Consider the following 23,277-nt stretch of genomic DNA (forward strand, 5'->3'; position numbering starts at 1 on the left):
TTCTGGATGACTCTGAAAACTGAAGGGCCCCTCCTTTCTACCAATAGGAGGACTAATAAAGGACAAGATACTTGCAGACAATACTTTTTATTTTCTTTTTTAGGTTGAATATATACAATCAGCTTTTTAATTCATTTCCACAAGAGGAAGTCAGATGAGCCTGGATGCAGTTAGCCAGAAGTTTTGGGGAGCCCAGACTGTCTCTGAATCCCAAATAAAAGCAAACCATTGCATTGACCCACATGCTGATGTCCCTCAGAAGTGCAGGGATCACTTAGAGACTCCAGATGTGATGTGATGATGTGATGTGATGTGATGTGATGCTTTGCAAAGGTGCTTTTCATCACAGACAGGATGAATCCACAACTTTCTGAAACCACAGGGACCAGCTATTTCCAGCAGTCCTGGAATGATTCCTTCATTGTGATGCTTGTGAAAGTTGATTTTGTTGTTTGAGTAAGCCTAATTTATGACATTAGCTATAAATTGTAGTCCCATTTATATTCATTTTCTTCTCTCCCATTTTCATTTCATGGGTATATTTTGTTAGGAGATGCTGTTCTTGTGGCCCCCAGCATCCTCACAGCTACAAAACTGCTTCTTGAATCAGAAATCCTTAAAGTTATCAAAACACAGTTTAAGGAAACCATGATGTGACCTGCAGCATCTTCATAAAAGACTAAGAGCAATCTGTGAAGCCCATGAGCAGTACATTTGTACTGGTAAAATTACATATGAATATGTTTTTAATGTTTTATTCATAGCTGCATCGCACTGATAAATTATAGGGTACAAACTGTGTGACAAGACATAATTAGGAGCACTATTTATTTTAATTAAGGTGTATTATTAGATGTAGTATTCCAGCTCCCCAGAGGTGCAGCAATAGGTCTCTGAAGGGACGTATGCAAAACATCCTTTCATCATACAAGAAATCTGCTTCATGTGCTCTAATTCCTGCGCCAAGTACACAGAGGAAAACAACTACCTCTTGTAAGAGCTTAGGAAATCCTGCTTTGCTGGTGGACATGAGACATGGAGTTCCAAGGGGGAAGTATTGCTGCAATTTGGGGTCTGAACAAGTGGAAGAAGAGACTCTCAGCTCCTGACATGGTTCATATGGATGGTGAAAAATTTGCTGCCTGGTGTTGTGGGGGCATCCTGGGCTGGCATCAGGCATCCCTTGGAATGCACGTTCCCTGTAGATGGACAGGGGAGTTTTCCAGTGTTTCCTTTCCAGGTTTAGAGGGCACAGTTGTACCTGCTCATCTTTTACACGTGTCAGACAGAACTTCTGCCCAACACAGGCTGAGCTCAGAGCTGTCAGCTGGGGAGGGCAGACACTCTAAATGGTGCTTTTGTTTCCTGTTGTTGAACAGGGAAAGAAGCAGATAAAGGAAAAACTTCACATTCCAAAGGCTACCCAGACACACAAGTCTGGCTCTCTGCCTGCCCTGGCTGCTGCTCCCTGCATCCTTGTCTGGATTGCAGCAGCATCCCTGGGGTTGGCAGCTGCAGCCCTGCCTTCACACTGGCCCAGGCTGCTTCCTCGTGCCCAGGCTGTTCCTGGGACAAGGAACCACCCAGCACAAGGAATTCCCTCAGGCAGCAGCACTTCCATATGAAATTATACCAGTCCAAAAGGTATAAAATGTCATTTAGGTATAACGTAATTTAGGTAAAACATCATTTACAGGTAGAGGGAATAGCTAAAAAAGGAGCAGTGACACCAAATGTTGAACTGGGATAATCTTTCTCTCCTCAACACAGATTATTAAATCCTTATCTAGAAATCCTAAAGTCACAAAATGGATTTTGGAAGCAGAGATTGAGAGGAGCCTGGCACTGGGCAAACAGGCTGAATCAGGACCCCGACAGGCTGCACCCTCTGTGTTACTGCAGAAGAGCTGGATCTCATCCTGCTGTCTGCCCATGATCAGTTGACTTTGAGATGTCACTCTGGGATGATGAGACTTCTCCTGGAGTGGCCAAGGACTTGGGGGGTTTTAACAATATTTCAAACAGCCTGTCATTTTAAGCCACTTTGGGAAAGTTGCAGGAGTTAATCACCATTTCCATGAGTGGAAAAAAGATGACAAGAACTATCTCTAGAGAAAGCTTCCATCCCTGAAGGCCAGAAACACTGATTCCTCTCTCTTTGCAAGAAACATCAGAAGGAGGGAGATCTCTGAATTTTAATGTATGCTTCTGTATGTGATTAAGCCCATGTGAGAAGATGGGAGCAGTGCCTGTATGGACCATTGAAAATTTGTGTTGGCAGGGGAAGGAGAGGGCAGACAAAGGTCACAGCAACATCCAGGATGTCCTTTACCATATCTGCTTGGCTCTCAGCACACACAGAAGCAGAATTGCCTGAGCTCCACTCCGGGTTATTGCAGCAACTCAGTCAGTGCAATCCCATCCCAGCAGTGCTGTTCCAGCCCATTTGCCATGATTTTTGGGGTTGATTTATGAGTTGGGGAGAAGGAGCTGCCAAGAGCAGCCATCAAGTGGTCATCTTTGTTCCACTTTCATGTCTGTAGTTACTGTTTTCTTACAAATGTGGGTACTGAGGGTCCAGGCTGGTCAGGGTAGCGTGAAGACTCCCCACACCAGCACATGATCTCAGATTATCTTTGGTCCCTCCCCTTTAAAATGGAGCTGATTAATTAGACTCAAAAACCATAGGAATCATCCAGGTAGGTGCTGGTGCCTGGGAGGGAGCCTTGGATGGATGGAGGTTGAGGCAAGGTGATCTGTGGAGTCATTCTTGAGTGAAATAATCAGCAAAAAAAAGAGTGGCTGAGCTGCACTCCAGGTGTGCAGCCACAGCCCAGCCTGGGCAGTGTCTGACTGTGTGACAAAGGGTGGGCTACAAACAGCACCAGGGCACAGGCAGATGGGAGCAGGGATTCATCCCTTGGACCATCTGTTCTGGTAAACAGGAATAATTTTCTGTGTTACGCTGACACCACATCTACTCCAACTTTCATTCCATTTTCAATACCACTAAACCAGTGGTAAATATGTGCAAGTGGCTTTCACAAAGTGCCACCAAGAACATCAAGATCAGAGCTGTAATATGTGAGCATCTGTCCCTACTTTTACCCTGAGGGTTCCTCTAGGGCAAGGAGAACCCCACAGGTCCATGAGAGGAGGCTATTCCTCAGCTCCCACACCTCTGCTGGGAGCACATGGCCTTCCCTGGCTGCATCTCCTCCTCTAACAAAGGGACTAAAATCAATTGCATTGGAAAAGGGAAGTCAAATGAAGGCAGTCCATATTAATGTGCTGCTTATTAAATGGAGAGGAAAGGCTTTTCACAGCCACCTACGCAGATGCACACATCCACAATTATCTTTATAAATTCTAAATCAAAGCAAATTAGCAGCCTAGCACTGAGCAATAAACATGATTTGATTAGGTATTCCATACCCAGGGCACAACAGAATTTTTTTATTTTTTTTAAGTTCTCAATTACCATCATGAGCCTGTGTTCTGTGTGTTATAAAGAGCTCACTGCCCTGTGTGACAGCTCAGTTCACAGGGGCAGCTTTCAAACTCTCCTTTTGCCCTGGAACACTGAGCAGATCACAAGAGCTGGTAGCTCTGCAGCTCCCTGTGCTTTGGGTGGCACTGCCATTGTCAGCTCCAGCTCCTGGAGCTGTCACCAATGGCAAGGTCCTGCTCCTGAGGCAGGGAAACCCCCAGAACCAAAACAGAACCAATGAAGAGACTGAGAGTGGCTCTGCCAAGAAGGACCTGGGGACAGGGGGGATGAAAACTTGGACTTGACCTGGCAATGTGCACAGGCAGCCCAGAAAGTCAAGATATCCTGGGCTGCATCACAAGCAGCGTGGCCAGCATGTCGAGGGAGGGAATTCTCCCTCTCTGCTCTCTCCTGGTAAGATCCCACCTGCAGTGCTGCATCCAGCTCTGGGGCTCCCAGCACAAGACATGGACCTGTTGGGGCTCACCTGTGACCCACCCTTGGGAGTGTTCAAGATCAGGTTGGATGAGGTTTGGAGCAACCTGGTCTCTTCCAATTCAAACCATTCTATGATTCACAAAATCTTTAGTTCTCCATTCCTTATATAAAAACATGTCTCTATACCTGTGGCTGATGAGAAAAGCTTGAAAATATGCGTAAAGCTTAAGCCCTCCAATAGCAGATGAAAAAAAAATGTTTTAAATGTCCTGAATCTCAAATCACACTGTATCTCAAGCTCTCTGGGGTGGCAAGAGCAAGTGCTGGTGCTCACATTACTCAAGTGATAATTTCAGAGATCTTTGCACAGACAGCCCCTCCTCTGTGATGCTGCCAGATCAACAGAGAGGAAAAGGGACCAGAGGAACTTCGCTGTGACTTTCTCCATCACAAAGGTCTTGTGTTTGTGCTCAAAAGCTGTATAGCAGGTGAAATCAAACATGAGAGACAAAGATGTCTACTTGGGAGACTCACCACACAAAAGTCTCAACAGTTAAATATGCAGCATTAGATAAATGCTTAATGCTCATCAGTATTAAATAAATATATTCTTACAGGAGGAACACTTGGGTCAAGCAAACATCACACACTTAAAGTTGTTGTGATGGTGGATATTTAAACAGCGAATCTGCTACCAACCGGTCTGTAAAGGGCTTGCTTCTCACCAGCTTGGAGGTGAACTGCAAGAACACAGGGTTCTGCCAGGCTGCAGCACCCAAGAAAATCAACAAACAAACCAAACCAGCATTAGCAGACTCATTACAGCCATGCCAGAGCAATTCCGTTACACAACCCAGTCCATCCAAGCACTTTTTTTCCCCATTATGTCCTAACAAAAACCCTCTTGTTCTCAGTGCTGCCTTTAACAGTTTGGTCACACTTGTGCATGAGGAACACCAAGCCAAACACGACAAACATAGCTGGGATGGGAGGTGGGTTGTAGACAACAAATATTCTGTAATTCCCACCCTCATTGCAGAAGGTGCTTGCCCTTTCCAGGACCACAAGGCACAAATGATCCTGTTTTCCCTGTTAGAAGCCACAGGACCCTGACACTGCAACCCATTTTGCTGAGAAAGCCACACTCTGGTGCGCCTGTGACATGTGACACTTTCTTGCCTCTGCTTTTGTCATCTGTGTTTAAAAGGGTCCATCAGTGCCTATTTGTGCAGGAGGAGCTGCAAAAATGGTTATGATGGAAATCTCTGCCACATGTGTATTCACTGGTACTTTATCCTTCCCAGAAGCCACAGCTGCAGGTGATGGAGGTGTCCTTTTCAGAGCCCAGGAATGTGTTTGGAAAAGGAACAGGTGGCAAACACTCATTCAGGACTTGCAGAACAGCAACAGGCCACACTGATAAGGCTGTATTTCCTTCTTCCTTTCTTCAATATTTCCTTCTATGCAGACACAATAACTGGCACTGCCACAGAGATTTTCTGTCACATTAAAGCAGTTGCATGTCCTGTACTTTTTACAGGCAGAAGTGGGGCAGATGTTGTTAAGTCACTAGGATGAGTTTTCATCCTTGCTGAAACCAGGACTCACTGCAAACTGGCAGAGCATGGAATTGCAAGAAAAGTCAGCAATGAAACCAGAGGTCTGGCTCTGTGCTTTTGCAGCCACAAAACACACATTTTGGAAGAAAATTGCCACGATGGGTAAAAAATAATTGGGACTAGTGAGTGGAGTGAATAGAGGACATTGGGAGCAGGTGGCTGTGGCTCTGCCTGGGTTGGTTGTTTTCAGGCTGTGTCTGGTCTGGGTAACCCCACAGCTCGGGTGCTTTAGGGGTGGGTGTAAATTTGGTGATAATCATGAGAGGTCAGTATGGCTATTCCCATGCTTCATGTTAAATATGTATTTTCATTCCCCAGGGAAAATCCATTACCTGGACTTTCTTCACTGGATTCAGCAGCTAAAAGGCAAAACCCAGAGAGAGCAACTCAGTTTTTGCTGATGTATTAAATTCTCTCCATAGAGCACAAAGGCAAATTATTGTTTTCCTAAAAATCCAGGGAGCTGTACTCAGCTCAGCAAAGCAAACCAGACTTCCTGCAGAAAAAAGGTAAAGCAAAGTGGCACTGGCTGCAACAGCTCCTTCAACCTCCTTTGTCATTTCCAAATTTGAAAAGCAGAGAAGCCCAGGAATCACTTTTTCTACTATGAAATATAACCTCGTGCCAGCTGGTGTTTGGTATGTTCGTTTCTCAAAGGAGAAGAAATTGATTTAAATCTTTATAGGTAAAAAAAGAGCTGTTTCTGTCTTCATATTTCCCATGCTGAGCTTAAAAAATTTATGGGATGGTGCTGTCAAACCTGTAATTTTCCTGACAGTCCTTTGAAGGACATACTTCTCCTTCCACTTCTGCCCCTCTTTTTTCTTACCCCTTAGAGGATGCTCAGGACAGAAACTTCACCTTTGCTCAGTAAGGGCTCCATGGCTGCTTGCAGCTTGTGTGTGGAGTTAATATCATCAGTTAGATTAGCTAAATAAATGACTGAACCTCCCTGAAGTGCTGCATGATTGTGCTTGTGTTGTTAAGAGGTGCTAAAAGGAGGAGGTGGTAGGTCAGCACTTAGGTCTAGTGTTGTGCTTGAGGAAAAGATAAAATTCAAAAGTTCTCTCCTTTTTTGTTCAGAGTTTGGACAAACTGCATGACTGCTGAGTGTTTCAGCAGCTATGAAATGCTGCTGCTGCAAAACTGGAAATCAGAATTCTCATCTCAGTTTCCCCACACTGAGCATGTTTGATTATAGTGGTTCTGTTTCATTTTCTCAATTAGCTTCATAGCAGTTACTTTATTATTTGATACTTTAATAATTTATTTTGCCTTCCTAGTCAAAAAGCCCCAAACTAGTTTCATTAAAATTGAGTTTCTTGCAATATACTTCAATTTAAATGGAGTAATTTACTAATTTGTCGGCTCCCAGAGGCTCCTATCCTTACAGAATTCCACACACACCTCTCATTTTTTGGGCAGGGTACATTTTCTTTCATTGTTCAGAGGCACTAATGTGAAGTTCCCACCTCTTGCTTGCTATTATCCCTGCATCTTTCAAAGCAAGCAAGACCACCTCTGCATGGGATTCTCAGCTCCCATCACATCTCCTGCATTCCCTTGCCCTTGCCATTGAGTTCAGCATTTCATTTAGCTCTTATAACTTCCTTGGTTCTCATAAAGCCCCTGTGTCTCACATCCATGTGGGAACAGGGTTTAAAATGGCTCTGTGAATAGTCCATCATTCAAAATGATCTGCAGAGAGAGGCACAGCAGCTCCAGCCCCCGGGCAGGGTTTTTTCTCTCACTGTATTGCTGGTGAGTGAGTGATGCTCCCAGGGCTTCACACAGCCCCCAGCTCGCTCTGTGCTGAGAGGGATGATATCACTTAATCAGATGATGTCACCAGATAAAACAGATGAGTTTCCAATCACAAAACCTTTCCTGCAAATGCATACATCACTCAGAGCTTGGCCACTTTGATCATCTCTTCTGGGAATATATTCCCTCTCCTCGTAAAGCATTTTATAAACATTCTTTTCTTCTACCAAGATGAAGAGAGATACTTCCTTAATAACTGGACTTTATCATATTATCTGTTCCATGGAAATGCAATGTACAATACGAAACTTCTTGTGATGTAAGAGAGGAAATGAAGCTGTATCAGTCACTGTGGACCAAGAGGAAAAGGCTCATAAAAACAACATGTTGAGATATTCATTGCAAAGAAACTCTGGAGAATGTGCTCATGAGCAAACTGCTCGATTTGCACTCCAGAGCTCTGCCATGACCCCATGTTGATGTGAGGAACAGCCAAGCTGAAGAGCACAGATGGAAATGAGAGCTGCTGCTCATGCTGCAGGCAGCAGCCTGGAGGGGTTACAGATGGTTCAGAGGCCAAGGACACAAAATATATTGCTTTTAATCCCCTAAGTAGCACTTTTAATACTCTGGATAGCTTTTATACTGTGCTGGGTGCTCTGTCAAAACATGGTGGCATTGGGGAGGCCAGGTAAAGAAGTCTAGGGCCCAGCAGTAGCTACAGTGTGGACAGTTAAATTCATGGCTACTGCAGCCTTCGCTAGGCAAAGAGGGAAAAGGAGCAAGGAGCAAAAGCAGTGTGAAATGTGAGAACAGGAAGCACTGGACTGACCAACACACTGCATGAGAAATAAGGTGGTGGTATTGGCAAGGAGGTGTCTCACTCTGTCCATGCAGTGTTGCATGGGTTTGTTGTGTTTGAAACATTGCTGGAGAGGTGACTTAAATATACCTTGGACCACAGCTCCTCTGAATTCTCCCCTTAAGTGATGTGATGCTGGAAGAGGAAGGACCTGCCTGTGTTTTGATCTTTCCCTTTTTCTTCCAGTGCATTTCAGTCGCATCTGCAGAGTCTCTCCACAAACCTGCACCTGTGTGCAGACCTGTGTAGCCACAGCAACGTCCAGGTTTGAACACTGGTGAGTCACCACCCAAGGGCTCTGTGGATGCCCTTTCCCAGGTGAGCAGCAGAACATCACTGCAGACAAAACAAAGCTGGGTTATGTCACATCTGTCACGGCCTTGCAGCTCCCAGCCCAGACAGAGCTCGGTAACTCTTGAACCCTCCTGACTCATTTGCAATTCAGATTTCTCCGAGCTGGTCTGGTGGCTCCAGTCTGCCTCTCTCCATGCTGGGCTGGAAGCCACAATTATCAGGTGAAAAAATCACACTCTTCTCTCCCTTTCTCCTTCAAAAATATTTCATTGCTTTAACAGAACATAGAAAATTCTGAACTGCTTTGAAGTACAGATTTTTTTTCAGAGGGCCCCTGTGGAGAAGGCTGACTGACTTTGCCTGTTCTTACCACTTGAGCTCCTCTTCCTTCCCTCTGCTCCAGCCTGGCCTCTGGAAGGCTGGTGGGCTCCATCCTTTTGGATCCCAGTAGTTAATCCAGCCTTTACAAATACAGTTCAAATACTTTTTTTTTTTTTTTTTTTTTTTTTTCCTCTGACAAAGACATTTCTCTATCTTCTCTCACAAATTCAGGAAGGGACTGTATAACATATTGTCAATAAAAAGCTGTGAGTTTATCAAGTTTAAGTATCAAATCCCCAAAACCATGAAAATGGTGAGGTTGACTCTGCTTATTAAGATGTTTGCAGTATCTGTAAGGAGAAAATTCCTATCACCAGAAAGGGCTGTGTAATTGCCCACAACACTCCAAGTTAAAAGGAATTAAGTGAGGACACAAAAAGTAGGGAGGGAAACTTCTGTTCCATCTCTTTGACAGAGCTGCCTCACTAAGAAGTAGTTTGGCTGACATATGAACAAAATTTGGCCTCTTGAGCTTAAAATACTCTTTTTCTTTTTGGTGTAGCTTGCTACAAGGTCAAACCCACTCAAAGCTGTGTCTGATCTGGAGTGCTCCCTGTAGTAACAGGGATGATTCCTCCCTGGCAGACCCAGGCTGGTCTCTTTCTGACAGAGCACTGCTCAAGGATCAGAAAAATTTACCCTCTTAATGAAGGTGGGAGTATTTTCCCAATCCTCCTTCACTCTTCACACTTGTCTGCACACACACTATGAAGGTTAAAATTCCCTTTGAGGACCTCATCTCCTGAGGGCTCAGTCCTCCAGGGAAAGCTCCTCTAGCTCACTGAGGAAGCTTCTCAAACATGCCTGTCCCTTGGGAGGAACCTCTTGTGCTTCACAAAAAGAAGGTAAGAACCAGGCTCAGCTGGAGGGCATTGGGGATGAAAGGAGCATCACCAGCCCCTTGTGGAAAAATGGATTTTTCTGACTAAATACAAAGATGATTTATTTATTTTCTTCAGAGTAGCAAAATACAGAAACAAAATGCCCAGAGGTTGTGGAATCTCCATCCTTTGAGATACTGAGCACTTAACCTCCAGAGGTCTTCCTTCCAGACGTATTTCTGGAAATCTGTTCCACAATTCTACTTGATGACTCACAGCAAAGAAAGCTGCACAGTAACAAGTGGAGATCATGTGTGCCTGACTTCCAAGATATCCCTAACCACTGCTATGTCTATGTTATTAGACACATTCTACATTTACCTTTAAATAACTATCACAGCAGGTTTTCTACAAAACACAAGGTTTGTAATTTGTATTACAGATCTTTTGCAACAACATAAAAAGGTACTTTTTTTTCCCCCCTGATACAGAGGAGAGGATCAAATGGACACTTAAGTATTACAACCTTCCACTACGGCAAAAGCATGTTTGTAACAGCAATGCTGTACCAGAATACTCCATCAAGCCCTTTCTCTACAACTAATCACACACACAGTAACATCTGTGCAAGGCAGTTGGCTCTGGACAGCTCCTGTGGTTCTTGAAAGACTATTTCTTGGCAGGTTGTGTTTTTCACTCTAATTGAAAGGTTAATCAAATCAGTCATACTTGTATGTTGGCTAAATAAACACACTGTCTTTACTGATGATGAAACAGATGCATTACCACTCATGTTTCCCATGGGGTTCATTTGTTCCATGATCACATTTGGTTTTCTTCAGGCTTCTCTATGCAGTATCTGACAGCATTTTGGATAGTTTTCGTAAGGAAATTTACCTTGCAGATGCTATTGCATTCACATCTTAACTCTTAACAGTTTTTGGCAAAGGTATTTCATATCCTCAACATTGCTTCATTGTGGAAAATGTGGAGGAGGCTAATCCTACAAAAGGATGGGAACTCCTAGTGAGCATCAATGCATTATGGAGTGGAGCAGTCTACACTGCTGAGGCTGAAACTGCCAACACATCCAAACCTGTTTATCCTCAGCCTCTCCCTCAGCGAGGCTCTCATCTTGCACCAAGCTGTTGTAGCAGGTCTCTTTAGCTTCCAGGACCTGTCATGTGCCTTGAGTCTGATTTTGTGCACAACTGAGCTGACTCCTGACACGTGCGTGTCTCTCTGAAAGCCGCATTTACACTTGGTAGGACAACACATCGTTGGGAAGGCAGATAGAAGACTTGCTGAATGCACCACAGGTACAAAATATGCATTCAAGTTAAGTTCTTTGCGCCACAAAACTACCAAGCAATCAAAAGCTGCAAGAGCTGATAATTGTTTTAAAGGAAAAGGTGCTCAAAAATCTTCCTGCCACTTGGTAGTGAATACAATGAAGAAAATCTCTTCATTCCAAGAGATTAACACAGATCATTTCAGTATTACATTCTTAAGTGGGAAAAAAGGTGCATTTATTTCTCCAGTAAAAAATCGTATTCATGCAAAGTATTATGATGTTCTTTAGGGTGGGATTAACTTTATTTATTTTCTCTGTTCTGAAAGATTTAGATAACTAAACTACTTTGTTGAACTGTTGAGAGATGTGTCTCTGTAGGGCTCTTTAAGGCTTCAGAGATGTTCTCTCCCTCCACTGACAGGGAGACCAGACCTGCCAGGTCCAGGTTTTGAACAATTTAAGTAATTTGTACCACAACTCAACAGCCAACAATTAACTCCCACTACAGTCCCTCCTTTTTTTACTATTTTTAGAAGTTAAAGCATAAAATCATATCATCAATTTCAAACCTTAGGTCTCCACATTACAGACTATTTCTTCATCTGTATCATAATGAAAAGGAAGCTGCATTTCAGAGAGCTGAACAGAATAAACACAGAACCCTGACATAAGTAGATGGCATTTGTGAAAAAGCACCATTTCCTCCCATCCTTACCACACATTTTTAACCTTTCATTCACTTAAAACCATTGTGACAAAGTGCAACATTCTCATTTATCCCACTTTGTCACCTTACCAGAAGTCACGCTGGCAGAAATTTTACCATTCCTGTGACCCTCATGTAGCCCTCTGCTGCTCCCAAAAGAAAAGCCAAGCAGAGGAGCAGCCAGGACATGGATACAGCTGAGGAACCAGAGCCAGCAATAAAAGGCAACAGGCACACAGTGACCTCTGTGGGACCTCACTCATCTTGACATTTACTACCCCACTGTGTTCTTACAGCAGCCATTTGTCATTCACTTAAGCACTTTGTTCAACTGAGGCATTGGGAGAAAAGCAACAGAATCAGTAAATCCAAGCACCAGCTGGATTTACACTCTAAGCCACAGCACAAAAGAGATTTGAAATCAGTCATTTCCCTGATGGGGGAGTGCAGATACTCACTTGTCTGTACAACATTACATAGAGCTGAATTGTCTCACTGATCAGAAAGAAAAGAAATGTTTTTAGGATCGTCTTTTCATCTACTGGAATCTAAACTGATAAAAATGGTCAAATTATTAGAACTGTGTGTGTTGTAGGAAATACAACTGAATATAGATTCGGGAGACTGGTTTTTTAATATTTATTTAGTAAAACTCACTATACAAACAAAAAGTTATCACAACAGTGGAATATGCAGGGTTTTAGTTTCTCCTTCAAGCTGTTTCTCTGCTTCAGTAAAAACACATATATACATTTACAACCATTTCCCTTTAAAGCACTGGGATTCATATATTAAAACATACCTGGTAAAATAAGCTTAAAATAATTTCACATTGCTTGGAAAAAGATTTGAGTAATTTACTCTTACCAGAGTGCCATTGTTGCACAGTATTCAAAAAAATGAACGACCACTAAAATATAGAGTAAAACATTTAAAAGTACATTTATTTCAAATGTGGGCAAAATATCAATATAAAAGAAAATAGAGTATAAGAAATAAAAATAAAGTACAAAACATTTTCATCTTCAACATCCATAATTTAATAGATAACAAGCCCTTTTATTTTTACATCCAAATTACACTTTTGGCTGAAGTACCATAATTTATTTTAAAATCCTTTAAAAATGGGCTCATCATGATACCTAAAGTGGGCTCTTTTAAAATGGTAGTATAATACAAAACATAGTAAATTATGTTTCAGCATAATAAAATTACACATCCTAAAAAAGATGCAGTTTATTTTTGCTTTCCTGCTTTAAACTGCTCATCATCCCTAGGAAAACAGCTGGAAAACAGCATCCACAGGAAGTTCTAGTTGCTTTGTACAATGGCTGAATATAGCTAGGTATAATGCTCCAAGGATTCTGGAGCAGTAAGGCATTTCATTATCCATCAAGTAAATTTATATGTGAGCTTGTTAAGAAAGAATAACTGCAAAAAATGACAGCAAAATACAAGTTCTATAAAAAACATGCATAAAGACACAGAAGCCTTACTGGTCCCTCTGCTGCATTTATCAAACTGGCTCTATAATCTTCAGTAAAAAGCTGTTTTCCTCATCTGAAAGTAACTTGTGCCAAATATTTCCTTTAGTGGCAAGTTATTTTCTCATTGCCTAATACTCTACTATCTATTAATTTATTCTACTATTTACTAATATTTACTACTCCTTTGTGACCACCCTCCCTTCCTCCTCCCTTGAAGTATTTCCCATAAAAAAGTAATTCCATGTTGAATTTAAGCTACTTTCTTGAGTGTTAAACTACCCTCCTACCAAGTAAACATTACAGATCCTAAAAAATTACAATTAATTAGTTCCTAATTAAGAAAAACTTTTAGTAAACCTTACTCCCCTAAGCAGCAGAATGTCTGTACACAAAAAGGATATGATTCATAATCCAGTGTTTGAGTAAGCACTCCAGTCAGGACAAACTCAGCATTGTGGACATCTGGAAATATCAAAATTCATACAATTCACACCCTACACAGAAATTCTGCCTCATTCTGCAGATGTCAGGAGGGGCTGTTCTGGACCTTTGTGTCTACAGCCCTACAACCTGACCCTGTTATTAAACACAGCACTTCTTGGGGCTCTACACTCAAGTAAAAATAACTAAATTGAAAACCCCTAACTCACTTGATGAATATGAGATGGTGCCCTGGTTTCAGTTAATTTTCTTCTTAGTAGCTGGTACAGGGCTGTGCTTTGAATTTAAAATGAGAATAATATTGGTAACACACTGATGTTTCAGTTGCTGCTAAATTCAAAAATGTATGGTGATCTGCCTATAAAATAACTATTAGATATATCCAGCAAACAGCTGGCTTGGACTTCCCCACAGTTTGCAGGATAATCCATATATTCTTTTATTAGTACCTGAAAGCTTCAAAAGATCTCTGTATTTGTATAATAATAATAATAATTGGGAAATAGAAAAAAAATCAAAGTAACAGTTATACTGTTCAATCCCAACTTATACATACCTATGCCTCGGGCAAAATATTCTCGACATAAATGAAGGTCATTTTCACAGGAAATCAAGATTATCTCTGGCAAACTCTAAAGGAAAGAAAGCAATGGTAAGCTCAGAAGAGCATAGTAAGGTATGATAAATAAATCTTAGAAAGCAACACTCAACACACTTTATTCTGCTTATGCTCCATGAGTTTTCGAAAGGAAGGTTGTTTGGATAATACTTTTCCTCCTGCGCACTCCACAATAGCTTTCATGGTGGAAAGACTGGGACAAATTCCAGGTGTAATGTAAAAATATTTTCCCTAGAAAGAGAAAAGGAAGAAAAAGCATTATTATGTTAACTGAGTCCTGCAACACATGAAGTTTTAATGTCATGTTAAACTTCTTTTGTACAACAGGGCAGGCTTTGTAAACTGGGGTTGGGCTTATGGACACAGATTCATCAGTTGGTGAGTTGCCCCTCATTACTGCTGATGTTTCCCCTGGAGGGGCAAATGCACAATTTTGATAAATTTGAACAGTTCAGGTGCCTATTTCCACACCTGTAAAGCAACAGCTGCAGCTTGGTAAGACACATAAGAACAATGCTCCTTGCTTCTTTGAGCACAGGGACATCTCCAGTGTTAAAAAAGAACTTTTACCTTTTAATTAACACCCAATTTATTACTTCCTGACAAAAATTATTCTACTGCTTGACTGTGATCAGATCACAAAGTAGATTATCTCTGTATATCAGCTATGAATAAAAAAACCCCAGAAAACACCTTATGATGTAATCTGCAAAACTGAGAGCAAAATGTAGCACTTAGACATAATAGAAGACAGATTCTTATTCATTACAGGTCAAAAAAATACCTGTTTTAGGTGGTTTACCTCCATTAACAGTCTGTAATTCAGTTAGGCTGAAGACTCTTAGGCTGCAACTCTTTGCATTGTAATGTAATTTTAACCAGAGGCATGAAAACATCTCGCACCATCCTAGCAAACAGCCTGGTGGGAAGGAGATTCACACTAGAACTCCCTGAGGCTGAAAGGCAAACTCACTTATTCTCAAGACTCCCATTCTTTATGGGCAAGTGCTCTATGAGGCTGGTGTAAAAAAGAAAAAACAAAGTCCCTTCCATAAGTGGGTTTTTACAAGTAACAGAGCAATGTTCTAAATTCAGGAAGGGAACAAATATCCTAAGACTGTTTGGTTAACATCTACAGGATCCAGCTATTCAGAGGGCTCACACCACTTAGTGATTCTAAGGCAGAAAACAGGCATGAAATCAAAACAAATTTACAACAAATGTTATATGCCAGCCTGCTCTACTGCTTTCAGCTATAAAACCTGTGGTCCCAATGCTGAAAAAATTATTTAAATCCCAAACATTTAAACATCATGGTAAATTGCATACCTTGAACAGTGGAGCTACTTGTGCTCTCTTTAGAGACTCCTCTAAACTAAAGCAGAAAAGCACCTCAGCCTCAGCATCTCTAAGCACAAAGTTCTGCTCATCTGAAAAAGAAAAACTGATGATGTGGCACACAAAACACAAACATCCCGTGGCCCAGGATGGAATCTGAGCAGAACATCTTGCTGGCAGAGTGGCTCTGAATGGCAAACACATACTAGAATTTAGCATTATTAAAATATCTTCGTTAGGCTTCTTACAAAGATGACTATCAAATACTCGGAGAATTAAACTATGTTTTACACTTGCATATCTAACAACAATCACTGTCCCATCAAATCCCTTTTTTCTAACTTAAATATTTGATGTACTTGCAAATTTTAATTTTTTGATTTTCTGTAAAGGAGAATGATCAAGCAAAAGGATTATTTTTAAATTCAAATTACTGTGACCACTTATGGGAGCCCAGAAACTGTCTTCAAGGCCTCACACTGTCTTAAGAGAAAATCTTTATTGTCCTATTATTTACCCAATTTTATTAGGGATGGGATTTCAGTCTTAATCTTGCCACAAAAGTAAGATTTTTACATTTCTAAATCCAATTTAATCCAAAACCCCTAAGTCTAAAAACCAAAATATTATACAGAGAACCAACTGGCCTTTCCAAGGACAATTCTGACAACTTGCAAGAGGCAGTTTTAATACTTTTCCAAAAGACAAAAGAAACAATAAAGACAATTTTTGTAAACAATTGCCATGTTTTCCATCATTATAGCAAGTACAAAACTGTAACTGGGCCATAAGCTACAAATCCACCTAATTTCATTAAATAAGTAAAGTACTTCAGGTACTAGATCACAACAGTCATACCAAAGCCCCTTACTTTCTTCATCTTCTAAGAGGTTTCAAATTAATCAGTTTCTCAGTTCACTGATGCTGAAGTAAGCAAATTACCTTGAGATTTATAAAAATGTTTGCTGGTTTATTAGTTAATTATCCATAGATTGAAGTCTTTATGGTGGTTAGCCAGCGATGTTATACATTTTCTTCTTACAAACTAATTATATAAAAAGCACAAAACAATCATAAACCAAATAATCACCCTTACAGAAAGGGTGAATTGAAAAATAATGCAGCCACAGGTAAAAAGCTACAAAATGGCTACACAAGAAAGAAATACAATACTTAACAATATCCAATCATTTAATCACCCTAAAGCAAACTTTTTAAATGTGTTTTTCTTTAATTTAAGGGGAAGAAATTGTATTAAAACTAATGAAAACTAAATGATACAAAATGTTCTGCTGAAAGAGAACTTGATTTAAAAGAGAAATCCAAACATAATTCTTGTGACAGCTTTGCTTAACCATACTAACACAACCTTCTAACTCAAGTGGAACACAAACTGCTGCTAATAAAATTATTTTAAAACTTTGCAAATTTTTAAGAGGTGTGAACAATGACAATCAGACTTGCTGTAGAATTAAGATTTCTCCTTTCAAAAGCTGAGCTCTTTAGAAAACTGATAAGAAACACTGAAGTCAGAAGACAAAACAACAAAGTGTATTTAAATATGTTTGTCACTGAACCTTTATTTTACTGTGGGAATTGATACTAATTTAACTTACCAACAAACTTCTGGCACTTGAAACACTCTTCTAACCACTCCGGAGTTACTATGTGCTTGACTACAGAAATTGCTGTCAGGAACTTGACAGTTCGGGTCACTTTACTGGCAATTAGATGGGTACATTTCTGGGCAGAGTCTGCCACTTCACCTCCAAGGATATACAGTTTCTGAAAGTTGTACAAAACACGAATCAGAATGGAATTGTTTACAAAAAAATGGAGGAAAAAAAGAAACTAAATGTTGTACCATCACATCAAATAAAAATAAGCTCCTAATGAAATAGTAAATGTAGATTTCTGTGATTCCACTGCAGATTACAGTGATTCCTTTACTCAAGCTGATTAATCTTGACAGAATTTACAGCCACTGAAAATCCAGGTATTTCCAGACATAAATATCACCTGGCAAGATTGAAAACTATTTCCCACTTCTGCAGTTTTTTGATTTTGGGTTGTGCTTTTTTTAAGCAAGCAACTAACTGTAAGATACAAATTAAAACATTTTTCAGTGAAACAGGATATTAAATTTTAAATAAGCAATATTAAGAATATATAATAATTTTTCTCTTTTCTAGGGAAGGTGCAGTACACACTGTAGCTAGAGCAAACTTAAGTTTGCTAGGCTTTTCTTTAAAGAGGAAAGTATCTCATGAAAAACACATATTCCACATGCATTTTTGATGATAGCGAGAAACCCTTTTCCTTGGTTTAAGCCACCAAACTCAAACTAGCTCCTCACAGTTGCTATCTTATCAATTAAACCAGTCATTACCTGAAGGAATAAGTAACACAATGAATGAGCTGGTGAGGCACATCAGATTACCACAGGTGTTACAGATAAAGAGTGCTCCTCTCATAAAAATTTCAAGGATGAAAAACTATTTGGATAGCTTTTGTAACTATGCACCCTGGATTTCTGATTAAGACAAACATTTTGCACAAATAAATAAAACTCACACCAATATCTATAAGCATAAATATTTAACAGGCTAGGAGGTTTATTGCATGAATGCTTGGGAGTCCCAAAGCAATAAACCCTAAGGGTTAGGTTAGAAGGCCTAAGAGGTCTCTGGCAGCCCTGAGCACTCTTCTGCTGTGATAATGATGAGCACGTAGGATAGACAGGGACAGAGCTTTTAGCTCTTCTTTACCCTGCTCTGATGACCCACAAAAGTATTATTCAGTGACACTGAACCTTTGCACTGTGTACTTCCTTCATGGTAATAAACCCTGTGAACAGTACTTTGTACCCCTCTAAAAGGCAAAGGCTGATTTTCTGTGCTCACCTCAAGCACTTCTATCTGAGTGTAGACACTGCAAGACTTCCACTCTGATGTGGAAGGGACCCTCTGGTCATACAGGTACAAAGATTACCCCTCCATCTCAAGAAGATGAGGAGTATCCAGCCCCACTTAGGTATCTAAACTCTGCACAGCTTTGACAGCATCAGTGCTGCCAGGTTTACATTCAACTTCGCAAGCTTTGAGGCTGAAGTTGATTGTTTTTAATTTGTGAGCCACAGCTGTTACTAAAACAGATTTTCTATATAATTAACCTGGTACCAACATGACAGAAAACGAGAAGTTCATACTGGAACTTTATGGTATACACTGGAAACCATTTTATGTCCCAAAATATTCAATATCAAGCTTCAAATGCACCACTGCAAGGGGAAAAAAACCTCTGAAGCTGATCCACTTTAAAAACAAGTATAGGTGTAATAAAGAAAACATTTTGTATCTTTGAGGACATCAAAGTGCTTATTTTTAAGAAATATAATAGACTTGAACTAGGCCTCATTTACTTCACATTATCTGAATGTTATAAACTATTTACAGTTAAGTTTTAGTACAGCTTTATTTGGGAACAGAAGAAAACCTCCACAGGAACTTATCTCACATGTGTCATTAGCTTTGTCATCAGCTGTCTTTGAAGCATTTGGCACTACAGACAGCAACCCCACTAGAAGAATCCTGGGTCTTATCCAGTACAACCATCATTATTTTTCTCATTTAAATTTTTTCATTAAATTTGCTGATTTAAAAACAAAAGTGGAAAGGGCTTTCTTGCTTTTTAAAGCAGTCCCACAGACAGAAAAAGCAAGTAGCACAGTAGTGTAAAGTAGTTAACTACAGGAGAACAGCTACCAAATAAATCTCATTTCAAAAAAACCTACTCTAACCTCAGGGCCAGTAAGTATTGTTTTTTATCAATATATGCTAATCATGTCTTTGCAAAAATTAAACAGCCATAAAAAAGTTGTCAGATGTTTCAATGTAGTTCACAAGAGATAAGCCTGAAAGTCACCTTAATGTACTGTTGCACTTGCATAGGTTCAAATCCTGTGAAGAGCACCATTGGTGTCAGCTCAGGGGTGAGTTTTTTAGTAGGTGGCGGCAGGTCTTCAATCCTACAGAATACAGGAAATAAAGCAGAATGTGACATTTGGGCCCAAGGCTGTAGAATTGGAATTTTGAAATTAGACATGCACACTTTTGCAACCAATGGAATGACTCAGATGAAAGAGAATTAGGCACAGCCTCTTTTGGAGACAAAAATCACCATGTAGAGAACACAACATATTCTCCTCTTTCTGCACTCCCCCAACTCTCTTGCTACTTCACTCTCTTAGTGATTGTTTTACTCCTGCCAACTGAGTAACTGGCTACATCCAGAACCCACTGACAGTTATGTCACTGAGCAGGGCCCAGGATGGTGCAGGCTGATGGGCAGCTGACACGTCTGAGGAACAGTCAGTTCAGGACTATGGGCAGTGACTGCTCACCGTTCTTACCTTGCTCTTTTGGAAGACGGCTGAAGACTGGATTCATTTTGCTTTGGTTTCAAAGGCAGCCTCACGCCCTGAAATCAGACCAGTTACATGTTTAGATCTGAATTAAGCAGGGGAACCAACTTCTATCCTGAATTAATCCTGAATGAAAACTACACACTGTTGAATACGTGAGGCATCTACCACTTACACAACAAACCCAAGAGCAAAGCTCAGCATCAGCCAAAGCTTCTCCACAAACCCTGAAAATGCACACCAAATAAAATACTGTGAGACTTTTTTCCTTTAAATAAGACTGCTAATTATCAATGGGAAAGCCAATGAATTAAATGAAAAAGAGACTGAAAAGCCTATTTGTTAAGTACATGAAGACTGCAATATGCCTGGTGCTAAATTTCATGGAATAGTAATATCCCAGAAAATACTGTTTTAAACTAAAGTTCCTTAACTACATAAACAGAAGCTGGATAAAAAGTGCCACACCCCAGTACCAGATTAGCCTCTAGAGCATGTGCACAGGGGTGATTAAATGCAGCTTTTAGGCTCTTCTTGGTCTGAGTAACTTGAAAACACAGTTCCCAGGTTCAGGAGCGTGTGACATCTATTTCTTTTTAACCTTCAAATTGATACCTGAAATGTAATGAAGAATGCTAGAGGCACATGACAAGAAAGACAGGCAGCATTGTCCCAGCCCTGCTGTGACAATGTTCCTATGGGAGGAAAAAACGACAGGGGTTTGTTCTCTGCTCTCAGACCAGGCATTTTTATGCTAGACAGCCCATAGGATGTGCAGCTGGAAAGAAAAGTGCACATATTCACATTTTGACAGACATTTCAACTATGAAAATTCAAGAGGTACATGGCATCAACAGGATCTGACAAGACAGCTGTCCTCAGAAGAGGACCCCAAACCCCAAGACAAATAGAAATGCCTACTCTGAAGGCAGTGAAGTACCTTGTCTTCCTTGACACTTCCACATGCCCAGCATTTTCTATCACCAAACCATATTCCTGTGTGGGCACCCAGAGGGCAGCTGGACTATACTGTCTCCAGAAGCCCCTTTCAATCTAAGTCACAAAATTCCCACTTCATACAGTCAAGAAGGGTCCCCATATAAATACAGAAGGGAAAGTACTAAATGACCCATCTGACCTCTGAGGTCTCCATTTGCTTCACAAGACAAAACATGGACAAAAACCTGGTGTGACTGACCCACATAAAGAACATATCCAGTTTTAAGATGAGCTCAACTGCAGTGTGGATGCAAAGGGTGGTGGTAACAAAACCAAAACTGAGTTAGTTAAAAGCTATTTTAAATATTAATACTGCATACTGAATCATCTCAAGGAAGATTTTGTATTTTGTAACAGCAGAGTATTTTCGCTCTTCAGGAAATATGAAGACAATGAATTTTTAAAAGCATTTAGTTTTCTAAACGCGAGTTTCCTGCAGGCCCATGAAACAAATCCAAAAGGGTCTGTAAGAATAAAGTTTCAAACTCATGGTCAGGAAAACAGTAGTGCCTATTTCTAGAGCTGAAAGGTATTCAAGGGACAGTGTCCTGACTCTCCATTTAAAACACTGCTACAGATTACACTTTGAGAGTTACTAAGCACCCCTCTTCTAAAGGGTTTACAAAGTGACTGAGATACAAGTGATCCAAACACAAGAGGTAAGGCAAAATGTTTTTGTGCAATATAAAATGTTATCTGAGAGTCATCTGTATTACCAATTTACCTACATCAAGACCTACTGTGAAAAATTATCAAGTATAAATCTGAAATGGGAAGAAAATTTACAACACAAAAACATGAGATAAGTGTAAGAGCTGACATGGAAATTGCAGCTCATTCTGAATATACAAAAAATTAGATTTTGCATGGTTTGCAGAATACCCTTCATGACAAAAATTTACTTCTCTTGTATGTTTTTCAAGGTACAATTTTTCACTGTTCATTCCTGCTATTTCAGGGTTATCAACTACATTTATTAATGAATGGTATATTTTAAAATTCTAAAATACATGGTATATATGCCCATGGTTTTAGTTCTTACTATATATCAGAGAGATGATGCAAAGTAGTTCCACCCTTAACTCACATTATGTATCACACTTAAAATTCACTCAATATTCTAACAAAATTCCTACCAATTTTGGGTGTTCTGTCTTAAAAACCCTTATGTGGTCTCATTTACAGAGTGTTAAGTATTGATTTAAAAAGTACTAAGCCCTTTCTGAAGGTCTGATGTAGAAACTGAAGACTGAAACATCTAGCCCAATGTGTGTCAACAGCAACTTCGTTCTGTATATCCCACTAAAATTCCTTAATTCTGCAAAAGATTATTTCTCAGATTCCTCAAAATAAAATAGACCATCAGCAAAAAGTACAACCAGGAGCTTCAGCACAGTCAAGGAGTGATCTTATCAAAATAGCTGCATATATACAATAATTCAACATACCATTAGAAGTTCTGGTGACACCTTTAATGGGACTCTCCAAGCATCTAGGGAATGGAGAACAGAACAAAAATTACACCATTGCCAAGTTACTTATACCAGAGGAGACCCGCTCCCCTACTGATGTATTGGGAAAGATGAGATAGGAAAAGCTTACAAATATGATTGCTTGGCAAGAGATTCTGAAAATATAAAGTCTGTGAGTGAAATAGAAATGAAAACAACCTTTGAGATGTAAGTATGACAGACAGAAAAATGGTGATTAGCTGGAAGATGGGTTTAATAATAGCAAACAAAGGGGCCCAAGGGAGTAGCCCCTGCCAAGGTATCAGGGACAAGGTAGATAAGAAAGTAGCCTTTAGGGTTTAGAATACAGAGGGATATGGTAATTTAGCAGTTCTCATAGGCTATATGTAAATCCTGTAGGATTTGTATCTTGGGCTGGTTGGTTACTGTAAATTACAATACTCAACACAAAAGGAGATATAATGCGTTGTAACAAGGAGCTAGCTCTCTCCTGGGGACACCCTTTCAGCCAAGGCTGGTGGCTTCTCAGGTCTCCAGAGTTTCCTCTCCCTGCTCTTACACTGATGAAACAGGCACATAAAACTACTGCAGAGCAGAAGGTTTGTGGCTCTCACCCAGCAGGTTCAGCACCAGGTGCTGGCTGGGGGACAGCGGGTCCTGCAGGTTGAAGAGGGTGTAGCGGCTGTGCTGGATCTGCCGCAGCGCCTCGAAGTTCCCCAGCAGGATGTCACAGAGCCACTGCGCGTTCACGCACGGGATCCGCCACTCCTTGGCCTTCTCGTATTTCAGCCCACTGGCCCTTGGAGGACAGGGAAGGAAAAAAATAAAT

The 23,277-nt window shown here is 40.5% G+C and overlaps 1 protein-coding gene across 3 annotated transcripts in view; it reads right to left on the reverse strand.

The window, feature by feature from the left end:
• Nucleotides 1-12,329: 12,329 nt before the first annotated feature.
• Nucleotides 12,330-23,277, reverse strand: part of PAXIP1 (PAX interacting protein 1) — a 31,576-nt gene continuing 20,628 nt past the window's right edge. For 2 of the 3 annotated variants that reach the window (XM_083859158.1, XM_083859157.1), the window contains exons 12-21: nt 23,063-23,247; nt 22,425-22,468; nt 19,966-20,033; nt 19,479-19,581; nt 17,171-17,339; nt 15,546-15,646; nt 14,313-14,447; nt 14,154-14,229; nt 13,554-13,618; nt 12,330-13,073 (exon numbers count right to left, since the gene is read on the reverse strand). In XM_083859158.1, the coding sequence (XP_083715284.1) occupies nt 13,062-13,073; nt 13,554-13,618; nt 14,154-14,229; nt 14,313-14,447; nt 15,546-15,646; nt 17,171-17,339; nt 19,479-19,581; nt 19,966-20,033; nt 22,425-22,468; nt 23,063-23,247 (958 nt within the window). In that variant the 3' untranslated portion in view covers nt 12,330-13,061. Of the gene's footprint in view, nt 13,619-14,153; nt 14,230-14,312; nt 14,448-15,545; nt 15,647-17,170; nt 17,340-19,478; nt 19,582-19,965; nt 20,034-22,424; nt 22,469-23,062; nt 23,248-23,277 lie in introns of all 3 variants that reach the window. The other variant, XM_083859156.1, reaches the window with a different exon arrangement.

This window comes from Zosterops lateralis (genome assembly GCF_965231275.1).
Source record: "Zosterops lateralis genome assembly, chromosome: 1".
Lineage (NCBI taxonomy): Eukaryota > Metazoa > Chordata > Aves > Passeriformes > Zosteropidae > Zosterops > Zosterops lateralis.